Here is a 16,139-nt window from a genome sequence, read left to right as displayed (position 1 = left end):
TATACATTGGTTAGGCACCACCACAACGTCCGCTCCGTATCGATATGGGACTGAAGGCTCACTTTCCAACCAGCTACAAAGCTGGGGCCAGTGACTGACTCTGGTTGGTGCCCCTGTATCAGGCCCAAACGGAATCGATATCAAAGGCCCACTTGGAGGGCATAGGGGTCCTAAGGACTGGATGTAGGCCACATACAGAATCACGGCCCGTAGCATCGCTACCTGAAATATCAGTCAGAGGTCTTCTTGCACCGTTTGAGGATCCTTAAGACAATGCGGGTGTTTATGTCTGCCAGAGACCACGAACACCGAACAGTTGGCTCGCTACCAGTCTAAACTCCGGGCCATTTCCCAAGCGGCAAGACCGGGGACCACGATTTGCATTGCTCTGGGTACCTGAAACAGTGGTGTCGGCCCCTGTGTCGATTAGGGGCCCTCAGTGCGTAAAAAGGGGTCACGTCTCGGCTTGTGGCTCCTAGCCGATCACGAGCGTTGTTTGAGGACGTACAAGGAGGGGCCGGATGGCCGCTCGGGATCAAACATCGAGGGCTCGATTGGATTTGGACCCGATTCCCCACCCGTAGTGCCGGAACCTGAAATATCAGTCAGAGGGCTTCTTTTATGGTCCTCTTTCTAGGTTTCTTTATCCCTATCATAAGGGGCGTGGGCACGAAGCCAAATAGTTGCCTCCATGTCCGTCTAAGCCCTTGAGACCCATGTCCCAAGCGGGAGCGAGGCTGGGGCTCGCATTTGTAATGTTCGGAGTCCTTGACACGATAAGAGCCTCCTGAGTCGGTCGAGTGCCACAGTACCCAACAGGGGTTGTGTGGTGGCAAGTGGCCCGAATCGGCCAGGAGCGGTGTTTGAGGGGGCCCGAAAAGGGACTGAAGGGTCTCGTGAGATCAAAAATCAAGGACCCAGTTGGAAGGCTGAACGACCCAACTGGCTGGCTGTATGTCGCATAAGGATCTCCTCCCGTAGGATCATGACCTCCAATGTTAGTTAAAGGGCCTCTTGCACTGATTGGGACTCCTGAGGCATATAATTCCCCTGTTTCGGTCAAAAATCACCAACACCCGAACAGTCCTCGTGTCGTTCTGAGCACTGGAACCCCGAATGACAGGGGGCTTTTTGCATTGGTAGGGCTCCCTGACAATGAAGGGAAACATGAGAGCCTATGATGATTATTCACTTTGAGGTAATAGCAGGGTCCTGTGCCCGTCATGGCTCCCAGTACCAAATGATGGGCCCTCACACCTAATACCAGCATGGGCCCGTTATGCCGAACAGGATGTGCCAATATTGGACCACCTGTGGCAATCAGGGATGTTGTTGCGTCAGTGCCGGAACACTGTGAATGAGGGGTTGGGTTCTGGCTTCTGCGTTCTATCGGTTTAGAAAGATTCCACTGAACTACTGTAACTATATGCAGCGCCGGTGATCCATTTCATGCAGTCGTTTAGTTGATTGACTAAAATTCATACATAATTGATCTCGCGTTAACTTCTGGCTTCTATCCCAGCTATAGAAGTCAAATACAAAAATATAAAAAGCATACTCTCATTAACAAATGGACCACATTCTTCTATATTTCTGTTTTTTTGGGGGGAGGACGTCTTACCATCGGAGGGCCGTTTGTCAAGCCTGTGCCCCTCCTTTGCCCAGGCCCTGGCTGCGCGCCTGGGCCCAAGTATCGGTGGCGGATCCGAATGCGAGCCCGTGCCCCTTTGGCCCGAAGGTGCCGGAATTGTCTTTGAATGGGCCCATGACCGACCGAACAGACGCAGTTGTTGTACCTGAGACGAAATCAAATGGGCTGTCTTGGGCCTCAGGAGACAAAGAATAGTCTCAAGCGAAAGTGAAAGGCCAACGAACAGACAAAATGGTTCTTCGCTGATTGAGAGCGTGGTGATTTGGGAGATTTTAAACGTCCATAGGCTATCCAGAGGCCCTATACTGTTGCCGAGTGCCCTATATGTACACTTGTCGGGTTAGCCTGATCACTAAAGAGCCTTCCACGTTGCCCCTCGCTTTCTTGCATTGGCTCGGAGGGCCCTGTTGTGGCTCTGTCTGCTAGTATTCAGGGGCAATGCTATTCTTCGTATTTGCCCGAAAGGCTTCCTACGCTGTTACTGGATCCCCATTTGCCGGGCACACCCGGTTGCCCAGCGGCCCTTCATATTGGTCATGGGTTCTTTCGACTTGCTTGAGGGGCCCCGTGCCGTTGCTGGAGCCCGTGTGAGTTGACGTACCGAGACACTCGATGCTCAGGGCCCTCTACATTGATCTGGGACACCTTTCCTTTGGTCTTCTTTGCGGATGACCTTTCACTCTTATCGGGGTTCTTCCTGTTGGCCTACCTACACTCTTGGTCGCATAGGGACCCGCTACAGTGGTCTAGGGCACTTAACGTATTCCTAAAGGACCTTGGGCTGTCGTTCGAGACCCTATATGTTTATGCGCCAAGGCATTCTCGGTCGCTCAAGGGCATTCATTCATGAACACTGACCTGGGGTTATTCCTGTCCGCTCAAAGGGTCTTGCGTATGGCCGAGACCCTATATGTTAACTGGCCGGGGCACTCCCGATCTGTCAGGGGCCAACCACATCAATCTTCGGCTCTTGTCCACCTCGCCTGCTCCGAGGACTCTACAACTATGGATGGGAGATTCCTTGACCCAACTCCGCCGAACCCCAAGATCGCTCAGATGCCGTCACCAATGGTCTTGTTTTTGTATTTTATCCGAGGGTCCACGCCGTTGACAGAGACCTAATGTTAATCGGCAGGGGCACTCTTGATCGCTCTGGGGCCCTCCACATTGCTCGGAGGTTCTTGCGATAAAGTCAGGGGATCCTACTCTGTTTCCGAAAGCCCGGCGTGTGCTGACGAACGCCGAGGCGTTTCTCTTGCTCGTTTGTACGGACCAGACTAAATTACTTATGTACACAAATCCGAGATATACGTTGTGGCGATTGTCCTTGAAGCCGTTGCCTTAAATCAGCAGTCGGATATGCTTTGATAAATTTCCACATGCAGTTTCCGAACGTAATTTTACGCATCGCCGAAGTCGTAAATGTCATTCCTGTTAGGCATTTTCATTAGTGACACTTATTTTGCCGAAGTATCACGGTCTTAACACATTTGGAATGCTAGAATATTTTACAGTGCATAACAGTTAAAGCGCAACTCTTTATTAGTCACCAGCCATCAACTGATCACATCGACCAGCCGGCTAACTACCGGCAGCCGGCTGGCTGTACATAACCTTGAAATCGAGTTATCGTGTTTGATGTCGATGGTATTGAGCGGCCATTTTTAAGTTTATTTTGCATTGTTTTCTCCGAAACATGTAGCCTCTAAATGACAGGATTAACCACGACTTATACAATATAAGCGTGCTCTATGTGCATGTGCATGTGTGTATGTGCATAAGCACCATGCGCGTTTTCTTGGGCTGTGCACAGGAAGATGTGATTCCGTGGGCCAAATAGCGTACATAAGCGGAATACGATGATTTTGGGGGGACAGCCCCGTAAAACTGCAGCGGCCACAATTCGCGTGCTCCCCCTTGACGAAATCCTGGATCCGCCACTGCCCATTACTAACTGTAGTGTCCCCATTCTGAATGATAGATGGCTCATTCTGGCCTGTAGAGGGCCCATTCTGATCTTTAAATGTTTGATTATTGATCTGAGGGGCCATCCCGACCTGTCTAGGACGAATTCTGCCCTGCATAGAGCCCATTCTGACCTGCAGAGGGCCTATTCAAGTTTGTGCGAGGCCCCCCTTTTTCATTCTAGGGGGCATTCGGATTTTGGAGTCCACCTCCCCCGTTCCAATTGAATATAGTTCCCACGCCCCCTGCACATATCCCATCACCTGCGGCACCCGTAACACAGATAATCTCGGCTCAAGGTCAAAAGTCGGAAAGCCAATTTGGCGAATACCTGTTCGTAAACTGCGAAATGGCAACTGTGAAATGGCGAAATGTGAAAAGCCGATGCGTCAAAAAGTGGAATCAGCGAAATACAGTTATGCCAAAAAGGCGAAATATAAAATAGCTGATATGATAGCATGGCGTAACGCGCGGCTAAGTGACTCATTGAATGCACTGCGCCGTGTTGAAAGGGGGGGGGGGGGAGCGGGGGGTTAAGCGGACTCTGGGAGCTGAACAAAAAACTAACAGACCTAGAGACACCAAATTCAAGAGGCAAATAGGAGTCTAACAAAGCACTTCTTTGACAATTTTTGACGACCCCTTGATTGCGACATTTGGGTCATTTAAGGTCAAGCAACGCCCAACTCCGGATTGGTGTTCGAAGTGCCCTTATATTTCCTCACCATGCATCTGATAACCAAGAGCCACTGGTGCTCATATCAAGTTAGTGACCTTATCTGTACTAAGGGAAATGTTCCACTTTTGTAGAAATTGAGACAAGCATCAGATACGATGAAATAATTAAATATCATGTCCAATCATCATAAAATCATGGTGGTGTTACTGTATCTCCAGAGGATAAGTCGTTTCTGAGATGTAAATGAATAGCGTGCTCTCAGCCTTGCGGTTAAAATCTCATCCGCACGTTCAAAGATAGTGTGCTATACACAGCTGCCACATGTGTATGCAAGAATTTTAATTAAATGCCTCAAGAAGTGATAACGTAAATCAATTCCTTGGAAAATGCGTATAAAGTGATGCGTCGGCAAACGCCGAGATACCCCTTTCGGAGGATGTTCATAAAAATTCAGCGTCTGCTGCTGTAAGGAATGTGTGAGGCCTTCTTGTCGATCGGAGAGCGCCGTCATCTGGTGGTAACATTCATCACGAACATCGCCCTGTATTGTTATCTTCTTGAGACCGGCGGGCGTATGATTATTTCAAATTCCATTCGGGATGGAGCACGTATCGCGAGTGATAATATTTCTCATCAGCTGAAAACCCGGACAAACGTTTTGAAACATTATAAAGCAGAAGAGGAGCAAAAGAGGGGTTAGAGAAGCAAAAGTGCGTTGACTGTGTGGCATCAGATGTGAGACCGTTTCAATGAGACACTGAAACAACTAACCACCGTTGAAATAGCTGACCACCGCGAACTTCCATCAGCTTATCCAGATTCTGAGCTCTAAAGAGTCCCGCAGGGCGGGCAGCATGAATCCGGGCCGCAGCCAAAGGGCGCGGCGGTACTCGATGCATAGAAAAACACCAACAAGCGAGAGCGAGACGCCATGCTTGTACTAGGAGGGCGATTGCAAACGAACTTTAACTATCCAAAGTCTAAGAAGTCGTTGGGAACTGCGCGCGTAGATTTTGCTCTTTGTTGACGACTCCGCTTAGAAACAAGGGAGCCCTTTCAAGTGTGTCATGCGTTACACGTGAGGAAAGCCTGTCATCAAGTTCTGAGTTTTATCTGCATGACGTCTTATGATTGCCAACTTCATGTTTTGGCTTTACCGCAAAAATTGAACACTTGCTGTCCTGTGAGACCGCCTACCAAGTGCAGCGATCCGTATCTTTTGACCTTTTTTACTTGCAGTTAACTCCATTTGGTGTATTGTATTCAATACATTGAACTGAACGGAAGCAGCCGTTCCCGGGCTAACCGGCTACCTGTTTCTCAACAGGAAAGTAAATCAGGCGAGCGGTTATGCCTGGCGAGTGTTGGATGTCCTGATAAAGATAAGTGCGCGCTCGGCCGTAATAAAATTGGGCGCAAGAACGTAGATCATAAATCGGTGTGAAACACTGTATGCGCTTGAGCCCTTCGTGGCAACTCGTGCCCCGGCAACCACGAAAAGACGTGCAAACATTACTTTCTGGGAAAGGTTTAGTGGTGCAAAATGAGTGCGTCGTAGCAATATCACGTGCTCTCCATGTTAACAGGTACAGAAATTAACGCCCGTAAATGATTGCCACGATCTATATCGTACACAAATTAGCATTCATGGCAAAGAGGAATGGCAACACGACACTGTACAGAACACCTCTCAGGGTGCATTCATGTCAAAACACGTCGGCTTTCATGGCATGAACGCCACTGGAGGCTGCTGAGCAGTTGCGCGAGGCGCCAGGGCCATGGCGCGCGGGCTGATCAGCTCTTCAGAGACCGAGGTGGCCGCCGGTAGGAAGGCCGGGGGTGAGGCAGTCACGTTTTCGAGCACCGCCAGTGACCCCTGAAGAATGGCTAGCTGAAAAAGGGGGTAGACATCAACCCTCAGCCGCGGCAGGTCATTCCTGAGCCGCGAAAGATCGATGACACGTTGGGTGGACAAGAGATGAGATTGAAACGTAGAGGCGCGCTGCGTTACGAAAGGCTGGAGAATGGCTCTAAAGTATACATGGGGGCGCAAGCAAGGACAGGAGGAGTGACGCCCCTTTCAACGCGGCGAGTCCATATAAGCTGCAGAAAAACGAGCACATAAGTGATTTGTGGAAAATAATTCGTCCCCGCCGCCACCAGACGCCCAAAGGGTCCAGCTGGACACGGACAGGGTTGCCCAACCCAACTGTGCGGGGCGTTCGAACGGCTACCTGGGAGACAGACGCGAAGCGGGTCTGCCAACACGGCAACCGGAGCTGGCTGCCAGGAACTTCTCACGGTCGTCGTTACAACTTTGCCCTGTTTTTCGCACCGCATCCTCCTTTCTCCATGTTTCGCAACACCTCTGCTTTTCCATGTTTTTCAACCATCTCCTGAACGTACAGAACCGGTCACTCATTCATCCATGTCCCATCCCTCCACGCCCCCCCCCCCCCCCCGTCTCCCTACTGATCGCCCAGTCCACAGGTCGACTGGCCGACCTGGTTTTTCTTCTTCGCATCATTTCGTTGTGAGGAATGTATGCAAATATTTTAAGACAGGAGTTAGGCAGAGCATAAGGTGCCTGCAAAATTGCGCATTATCGGACCGGGCGTGTCGAGAAAATAAGGCTGATACCTAAGCGAATGAGCATGTGGGCGCAGATCTATGGAAAAGAGGTAAAGATAAAGTTATAGCCTGTAGGAATGAGTGAGAATGCAGAAGTGAGGAGGCGGGAAATGGATAGGAAAACAGAGCTAGAGATCTTGTGGAAAAGCGGTAGAGCGGTAGTTAGTACTGGTCCTGGCATATGATGAGCTTTCAGCTCCTTGCATCCTGAGCCTCTCCCATGCCTCGAGCGGCTGACACGTAGTAGTGCAGGTTCGTCGCGAGTGCGCAAAAGCAAATTGTCGAATTGCGCCCCCCTCGGTAAGCGCGACATCGGCGGTGCTGAGCGATGTTCGCATTGTGCGCGACATTCGTCGCGTGCCGGAATTCGCCGCGCGTTAGTTAGGCTGGGAAAACGGGACGAGTGCGGCTGTGGTAGCGACAACGAAGAAAAGATTACAGTGCACCCAGTCCCTCGAATTATAGTGTGGGCCTCCGGCAGTGACCGAGGAGTCTGGAAGGGCGTGGGGAGCGAGGCTGTAGCCAGCGGCGGATAGATCCCACGCACCCAACCGGTACGAGGTCAAGCTGAGGGCACCTCACACCGGTCGAGGTCAAGCTGAGAGCAGCTCACACCGGCCGAGGTCAAGCTGAGAGCAGCTCACACCGGTCGAGGTCAAGCTGAGGGCAGCTCACACCGGTCGAGGTCAAGCTGAGAGCAGCTCACACCGGTCGAGATCAAGCTGAGGGCAGCCCACACCGGTCGAGGTCAAGCTGAGAGCAGCTCACACCGGTCAAGGTCAAGCCGAGGGCAGCTCACACCGGTCAAGGTCAAGCTGAGGGCAGCTCACACCTCAGCTCTTGTCTCTCCATGCCGTAGTAAACACCGTTCGATGTTCAAATGTTCGTATTCACTGTCTTTGCACACACAATTACGTCTCTTCACACAATCGCTGTCTCTCTCCACCCACTGTCTTTCCCGTCTCAGCTCGCCAACACAAGAACGAAATGTCCCCACCGCTCGACAGTTCGCAGCCCGCCGCCCCTCCCCAGCTCTCTCTCGCCACTGTCCCCGGGCGTGGCATGGCGCCGCCGCGCCGGGCGTCCCCCCGCCCGTCGCCTCCCCGGCGTCAGGTTTCAGTGGGGACGGGCTGGCGCCGGCTCCGCGACGGCCGCTGACCCCGTCCTGGACCGCACCACATGCACTGTGCTATACATACATAACACGCCTTCGTACATCACATCACATAAATGAAGTTACGTATGATATGGTCTTTACGCAAATAATGAACACCAATTTACGGTGTCTTTCGACCCCTTTTCATGCTGCGGCATCTTATGTTAAGTTCTCACGTTGTTGACCAGCACGCCGCGCCAGCTGTCACCGTGAAATACACGTTGCACCTAGCGCCACACCAATGCATCATGGCTCAGTTCTACGCACACTTGTTCCGCATGCCCCACGGTATGGGTATGCGGGCTCGGAAGATCTCTTTTAGCGTTCACAGCAGAGCGACTCCGGCGCAGAGTACCGGGAAGGGAAAGATATGCTCACTGCACATGCATATTAACCCAATTGCCATGTTCGAACGGTTCTCAACTTTAACAGGTTGCTTTCCAATACCAAACACAAACACCCGCCTTAGAATTCGCCTTCATTAATGAGCTAGTATCCGACGTACATTTTACACCGGTCAGATTTCTGAGTACAGGCATCTGGTGACCACATGAAGGAAAGCTTCGGAAAGGCCGCAGGGTTCCACCTTCTTTGGCCGGTCCCCAAGAATTTACCGCACAGTGGCCACGGTGCGGAGTGCCCCGAACAGCCCAGTCCTACGGCTTACATAGGGCTTGCACCGGATTACTGCGAGCTTTGACTGCGTACGCGCACCACCCAGCCATAGCACCTGGAACACTTGATGCGGACTTCCCTCACCGCCCGGCGGCCAGGCGCGGCCTCCAGAGCCAGCGCGGCCGGCAGCCAAATCCGCTATCTGGCGAGAAGTCACCGAAGCAGCCGAGCCTTGGTGCCTTGTGCAGCCGAGACCCGCACCATGCACAAAGGACGGCGCCTGCACACCATTTCTGCCGCCTGCGGTATGTCATCCACGGGACGGTTACGCGAGCGCCGCACTACAGCGGATGAAAATGTTTACAAGAACAGTCATTTGGATGTTCCAAAGATGCCAACGTTTGATAAGAAGCGCAGGTCGCTTTTTGTGCAAGCCCTTGGGCGAGGTGCGATGCAAACAGAACTTGTCCTTACCGCCACAAATTGGCTCACGTTGAGTTTATTTTGCTCCAATAGCCTCGTTGTCTGTTGTATCGTGGCATATTTTTCGTGCCGCGCCTTTTTTGCCTGACGACCTTAAGCATTCAGTAACGTCATTTTTACGAAAAACGAACGACGATGCCGTGATTTTCGTAGCAATACTGGCTGAGACCATGTGACGTCATGTAGAATCTTTCTCGGTGCTGTCTTTTTCCGTGATCCTGGCAGAGTGGGACAGAAATGGCGCAACAGATTCAGCTATGAAGAGGCCAATTTGCGTGCCCTGTGCCGACCTTGAGTGATGTGAACGGGTGTTATGCGTTGCAATTATCGTAAGTTGCAGTTTGCATTGTTTAGGGCCCCCAAGTGGTGATCGGAGGGTTCCGTCTTCCGAGCTCTGTTGGGTGCGTTAAGCTTGCGTGGGCGTGTGCTATTATCAGTCAAAGTCAAAGCTTGCCGAGTGTATAAACTATTTTGTGAGAAAATGTTTTTTGGAGCATTTTCTTCCAAAAAGTACCTTGACAAACCCCTAATTCCTTACTTCTATAAGCCCGAAATGATCAATTAAGCTCTTCTTCAGCCACGCAGGGGCTCAAGTATTCCAGCAGTTGCAGTGTGCTGACACGGCAGGGATTTTGGCTTTTAAAATACCTGTTTTAGTTTGTCATTCCTTATTTTCAACCCATTTATACATAACATTGATTATAAGCCTTCAAAGGGAATGTTCCATAATTGTATGGAGTTCTGAGCTGGCATAGCCTTTAAAGGATAATTTGGTGAAGTTCACAGCCCTGCCTTCTTAAGGCCTAAAACTCTGTAGTTTCTGAGCTACAGGTGTAGTTTTCAATCCAGCCCCTGAGTTTGGGAAAGAAGAGGGTCAAAGCTGGGGAGAAAGCTGTTCGTTATCCAATTTTTGGGGATAGTTTTGGTCGTGTCATATTGTTTCTCCCCAACTCACTTTATGAACATATGTCCCTGTTGTTAGCTACACACCTTAGGAAATATGCTTGTTCATTTAGCTAACGAAGGGGGAAAAGTGGGTGCTGGTAGTATGGTGGTTAACGCGCCTGCGCTAATCACTACTATGGGAAACTGGAGGTATGGGGTTCAAGTCCCCGCAGTGTCCACCCATCCTGCCAGGGTGAGAGGCAGGTGATGCCATAAAGCCTCAGCAGCTGAGTGGGTTGTAAAGCCCCAATGACATGAAAGGGGAAAAAGTATTTCAAGGCTATTCAGGCAGGGATGGTGCCTTTTTATCCTTATTCAGATCCTGCCACCTGTGGCTGAATGCCAGGAAAATATGGTCTATTATCATTCAGCTGTAGTGGAACTGATTTGAGTAAGGTGATTTGAGTAAAGTAATCAACAGACTCTTTAAAAAATGTCAAACAAGCTGTACAAGCTTCAGTTATAAAGCATGTTTTGTGCCATGGTCTACATTGGTACCTTGCACTGCAATATAGAATTGTTCATCAACAAACACTGGATGAGACACCAGAGACCATCAATTAACTTAAAGCAGGAATATGTAAGGGACATCTAAATGCCTTGCCATAAGAGGTAACTACAATTATGACTGCAGAGAGTGACAGCTGCAGGCACTTATTGCCATAAAAATGGCAATAATGAGAATTGTTATAGTAAAAAGTATTCAGTGATCATATACTCTGAGTAGGCAACATTTGGCCAAAACTGTTTCTGCCATATTGTTCCAGACAGGTTAAGCTGGCTGCCAAAGACTTCTAGTGGAAAAAGGGAAGAAACTGTCAAGCTCTGCAATCACTTAGCATTACAAAGATTGGTAACACATACAGACAACACTCCTTTGTCACCATCCAGGCAACCAAGTCTTAACTCTGAAGTCACTAAACCGACCTGTCTGGAACCAATGCGAGAAGGCCCATACCTGTCCGGAACCTATATCAGAAGGCTTAGAAGGCTCACCAGGTGTTCTTAAACTGGTGACTTCAGTGTACCACCCACACCTTCAAAAATCGTGAAGGCCACTCTGGGATATTGCAGCCAAGATTAAGCTTGGAAACCACTCTGCCAATCTTCTCAAAATATGTTGCAGCAGATAGAGCATATGCAATTGCATCAGCCATTTTAGAACTAGTGACCTCAGGTCACGATCTGCACCCTCAAATACCCTCCTTATGAGTCTCTTGACCTCTTAAAAAACCTCGATCTGGGTTCTAACAATAGATGGAGGGTCTCGTGAGCAAAGGTTTTTTTGATTAAAGTGGGCAAACAAAGTTGTGCTAACATGAGTGAATTATGTTTTCCTGCAAATGTTCAATGTTCAGTCAGAAGCAATTGTTGAGAAAATTTTGCATCATAGTTTTAAATATGCACACTTGCAAACATTAGCAACAAATCCTTCGACGTCCAGTGTTGCAGTTTTTATGGCCGCCCGTCATCGGCCCTGCGGCTAACATTGACCGGTGGCCACCGGGCGGACGGAATTCTGGTGGAAGTGAAAGCATAAAGGTACAATCTCTTTTCTCGTGTTGCTGTAACGGTTAATCCGTCCAGAGGTCAACTTCAAAATCGTGTGTAAAGTGCGCCTCAGTCTAATGTTTGACGGAACGGATTTGTGCTCAAACACCTACGGAAGCATTCTTTCGCGACGGTCGTTCTCGCGCGCACGGCGCCCGCCGCCTGGTGTTACAGTGGCCAACGCCGTTCGGTTTAAGGGGAGCTGCAGCCCCGACCAGCACTATTTGGGCTCCCGAGATGCGAGCACGCAGGGTCAAGACTTTATGATCGAATTTGTTTGACTAGACTGTTCTGCTAAATAACGAACGCTTTCAGGCAAACATGGGTTTGCATTTTTCATTTCTGAACTCCGTTTTTTTCTTTTTTTCTCATTTTGGCCCACTCTCTTCAACACTTATGAGACCTTGTACTTTTTCGGGCAATGGGACCCCTTGGGAAGAACACTAGGGACACATCATCGTTCCCAGTCAGGGACTGAAAGTCCCTTCTGTCCCAGCGCGGGGTGCCTCCCGAGTTGTCTTTCTGGCGACACGGGGCGGGTTCCCCTGTCGATCTGGAGGCCCTTAGAGGGATTCATCATGCCAAACTGGCCTCTTCCTGACGCGGGAGACCTTCAGAACCGTGGCGTTGGCTCCGGATCGACGCAGGTGGTCCAATGATTGGCATAGTCTCCAGTTCGGCCCGACGAGTCCATCGCTGGTATTGGGTTTGAGAGCCCGTTCGGTACTGGAGCCATGGCCAACACAAGGCCTTTCCACTGTCTCTGTGTGAGTTCTCACCATATATTATCAGATTTCCTTTCATTGTCAGACGGCCCCAATCAACGCAAGAAACCCTCTGCCATTTATGGTCCCTTCCCCATTCTTGGTCAGCAAGTGTTCCCCTGGCCGACTCGAGGCTCCTTGTAAGCACATGATACTCTGGTAGGCAGTGTGGGCCCCTAACGGACACAGGAGCCCTGCATTGTTGCAGCGGCCCCGACCAGTACGAATCGCGGGCCCGGCCTCGTCCCTCCTTGGGATAGGGGCCTCCAGAGCTCAGACTGGCACGGAGCCGACTGTTCGGTGTCGTTGATCTCCAGCCAAAACAGAGGACCCAACTATGTCGGGGGTCCCCAATCGGTGCAATCCGCACTCTGACATTTCAGATTACGGCCCTATGGGCGGGAGTTCTTAATGTGACCTACAGTCAGCCATTCACGCCCTTCAGCATCCCAATCGAGTCCTTGATATTTGGTCTCGAGAGACCCTTCGAGCCAGTTTTTGGCTCCTCAGGCAAAGCCCGTGAAGGCCTCGGGCCAGTTGCCGACACATGACCCACTGTAACGTTGTTGTTGGCCCCTGGCCCGCACTGGGGCCCCGATCACTATTTGAGGGACCCAGAACAATGTGAATCGTGCACCGTGGCCTTGCCCCTGCGTTGGAAGTGAGTCCCAGGGTTTAGACCACCACGGAGCCAACTGTTTGTTGTTGGTTACCTCTGGTCGACATAAAAGCCCGACTTGTCTCAGGGGTCCTATATCGGTGCAAAAACACCCTCTGACGGTCACGGACCAACGTGCTAGGACCCTTTATGAGACCTACAGCCAGCCCTTTGGGCCCTTACGCCGTCCAAATCGGGCTATTGATCGTCGGTTTTTGTGGGCCGCCGTGTTCCTCATCGGGTTTCATTGAATACTGCCCTTGGTCGAGCCGGGGTTCCCATGCCAACACAGGACTCCATGTCAAACACGGTGGGCTCCCAACAGGTACAGGGGCCCTGACCAGTGTAAGTCGCTGGCCCCGGCGTTGTCGCTGTTTGGCCCATATCTCAGGGCCCTCAGGCCAATACCGACACGGAGCCGACTGTGTGGTACTGATGGTGCATGGCCAACATAGAGTCCCTCAGGAGGTCCCTGATCGACGCAAAGGGTCCTCTGGCTGTCATCCGAGAGTCCGTCCCCACGTTCCGGAGCCCCTGAAGATGACTCCGGTGCGCCCTTCTCTCCAATTGACCCTTGATTGTGGGTCGCGTTGGTCCCTCCGGGCTCTTCAAGCCTCAGGGCATCGGGGCCGTCACACGTCTGCTCTGTCCACAAGTGTATCCAGTTATTCAAGTTTCACATGTGTGTTTGGTTCGCCCAGGGCCATGTCGGCGCTGTTGGGCTTTGTGGCTCGGCACGGCGTGCCAGGCCGGCGGCCTCCTGCTGCCGTGCTGAGCTGCCTGCCACCCGTGCTGTCTGGCCGCCTGGCTCGGCCGGTGGCCACCTCCGCGACGGCGACCGCGGCAGCGGCGGGCCCACGTGCGCTGGCCCTCATAGAGGACATGCGCCAGCTGAGCGCCTCGCCACGGCCGGCGCTGCTGCTGGGTGTCGCCGGCCTGGTGCCATTTGCCGCCGCGCCCGTGCTGATGCTGCGCGCCGGCACCTTCAATCCGGAGCTGCTGCACGCCCAGCTGGCGTACGGCGCCTGTATCTTGTCGTTCCTGGGCGGCGTGCGCTGGGGCCTGACGCTGCCGGACGGCTCGCCCCAGCCGCCCAGCTGGGCCAACCTGGGCCAGAGCGTCGCGCCGTCGCTGGTAGCGTGGGCTGGCCTGCTGGCATCGCCCAGCGCCGGCGGCCTCCTGCTCATCTCCGGCCTGGCCGTGGCTGCCTACTGGGACATCACGCTGTATGGCTACCCGGCCTGGTACAAGGCGCTGCGCTTCTGCCTCAGCTTGGGCGCTATCCTCGCGCTGTGGACGGCGCTCATGTGCAAGTGGTTCCTGCAGGGCCCCAGCTGCGAGAAGCCGGCGCACCCCACCCAACCAGCTGAACCAGCGAAGCCAGCGGTGTAAGCCTGGTCAACTCCGCCAGCCAAGTGAGCCTAACTGGCCCAACCAGTCAAATAAACTCAGCCAGTATAGCCAGACAAGCAGTCTCAGCTGACCCAGCGGGCGAAGCAAGCACAGCCGACTCAGCTGGCCAAGTCAGCTCAGCTAGCCAAGTCAGCTCGGCTGGCCAAGTCCGCTCGGAATGCCAAGTCAACTCGGCTGGCCGAGTCAGCTCAGCTGGCCAAGTCAGCTCGGCTGGCCAATTCAGCCAAATAACCGCAGCTAGCCCAGCCAGCCAAGCGAGCCAGTGGCTCCGTCTGATCCAGCGGCTTAGAGGCTGTGTACCGCATCTTTCATTGGCTGTGCGTGCCAGTTTTCGGAATAGTCTTGGCTCAAAGGCCTTCGACGAGACCCTTGCATGCGCTGTGGTGTGGTGAAACGGATGATGTGAATCTGGCACATCTCCTGGAGAGTTATCGCTATCATGCATTGTTTTTTTGCGCCCTATTGCAGGCGTAATTTGGACGTTTCCGCCTGGTGTCTCCAGAGGTCACGACAGATATGTCAGCCATTTGTGCCAGGATTGAGCTTCAATCTGCTATCTGTACTACATCTCAACACCGCTATTCGCCTTGAACTTTTTGTTTACGTTCGAGAACAACTAACTTTTTGTTCAAGTTTAAAATCGACGACATTGTGCGCAAGCCGTAGCTAGAACACGCAGTAACAGATGGACGAATCGAACCGAATAAATGTGCGACGCGAGCATTGAGGTCTGAGTCGACACAGCAACATCCGTGTGCGCCTTTCGGAATAAACATAGCGTGACGCGTTCGGTTGCGCAGGAAAGGTGCGATGACATGGCGCGCTCACTTTCGGAATGCAGTTGCGCAGCTTCGCGGCGTGTGATGCTCGATAGACATTCATGTTGACTGGGTTACCCTCCATCCCCCCCCCCCCCACCCAAACGCACACCGCCTGCGGCTCCCGCTCGTACAGCGAATTGGTTGCCATTTGAGAATAAGACATTGACCGTATGTTCCTTGTTGTTTTTCAAATTTTACACGAAAACAGGCGCCATTTGAAGGGAAATAGGCACTATGCATCATTGAACCGGGCGATTTTCTGTGGATGAGTGACGAAGCCACGGGTAGAGATTTTTTTTAGAGTTCGGCCACTGCCTCCTTGTCCAATTTCCCCCCCCCCCTTCCCCCAATGGTGAGTTTGGTTCCCAACCTGCTGGCGCCAAAAGACAAGGCACTTAAGGCTGAAGACGTTGAAAATCGAAGCTCAGTATTGTACCAGATTTGAACAAGGTTTCTACAAGGCTGCTTTACAGTTAAAAGGAACGAGGAAAATGGAAGCTGTGATATGCTCAGCCAAGTGCAGCTGGCTAAGCAGCGACTGTAACACAAAAATAGAGATTCTACTTTTACTTGTCGAGCTTCACTACCAAATTCCAGCACCGATTCCCGATACGTAAATTATAATTCGTTCATGTCGTAAATCAGGAGCTTGCTCACACGAAACATACTTCCGGGCCACCTCCTAAACGGGTCAATTTGATTCTAAATCGTTCAATAGAAATTTGGTATTAAATAGCCGGAGCTGCGGGTGCAAAAGTGTAGGCGGTATCGGATATGCCTATGATACGGTCAATAAATCGCTTCCAT

General features: G+C 51.7%; 1 protein-coding gene and 1 long non-coding RNA gene across 3 annotated transcripts; one reads left to right on the top strand and one right to left on the bottom strand.

Moving 5' to 3' along the window:
• Nucleotides 1-6,098: 6,098 nt before the first annotated feature.
• Nucleotides 6,099-7,925, bottom strand: LOC119107128 (uncharacterized). The gene is made up of 3 exons (XR_005095201.1): nt 7,726-7,925; nt 6,530-6,691; nt 6,099-6,186 (listed from the first exon to the last, which is right to left on the bottom strand). It is a non-coding gene; the product is annotated as an uncharacterized LOC119107128 (long non-coding RNA).
• Nucleotides 7,926-9,465: 1,540 nt separating this feature from the next.
• On the top strand, nt 9,466-15,186 carry LOC119108635 (transmembrane protein 69). 2 transcript variants are annotated; one of them, XM_037232244.1, is made up of 2 exons: nt 9,466-9,509; nt 13,800-15,186. In XM_037232244.1, the coding sequence occupies exon 2, from the start codon at nt 13,804-13,806 to the stop codon at nt 14,488-14,490; it is 687 nt and encodes a 228-aa protein (XP_037088139.1). In that variant the 5' UTR covers nt 9,466-9,509; nt 13,800-13,803; the 3' UTR covers nt 14,491-15,186. The 2 variants fall into 2 exon arrangements, with proteins under 2 accessions (XP_037088139.1, XP_037088140.1); XM_037232245.1 differs by lacking the exon at nt 9,466-9,509 and adding an exon at nt 9,535-9,581.
• Nucleotides 15,187-16,139: the final 953 nt, after the last annotated feature.

This window comes from Pollicipes pollicipes, unplaced genomic scaffold (assembly GCF_011947565.3).
Source record: "Pollicipes pollicipes isolate AB1234 unplaced genomic scaffold, Ppol_2.1 Scaffold_6686;HRSCAF=7923_pilon_pilon_pilon, whole genome shotgun sequence".
Taxonomy (NCBI): domain Eukaryota; kingdom Metazoa; phylum Arthropoda; class Thecostraca; order Pollicipedomorpha; family Pollicipedidae; genus Pollicipes; species Pollicipes pollicipes.
Note: the sequence above shows the minus strand (reverse complement) of the source record. Positions and strands in the feature narration are given on the sequence as shown.

Excerpts from the sequence above, each read along its gene's own strand:
- LOC119108635 (XM_037232244.1), top strand. The coding sequence starts at position 13,804 with ATGTCGGCGCTGTTGGGCTTTGTGGCTCGGCACGGCGTGCCAGGCCGG.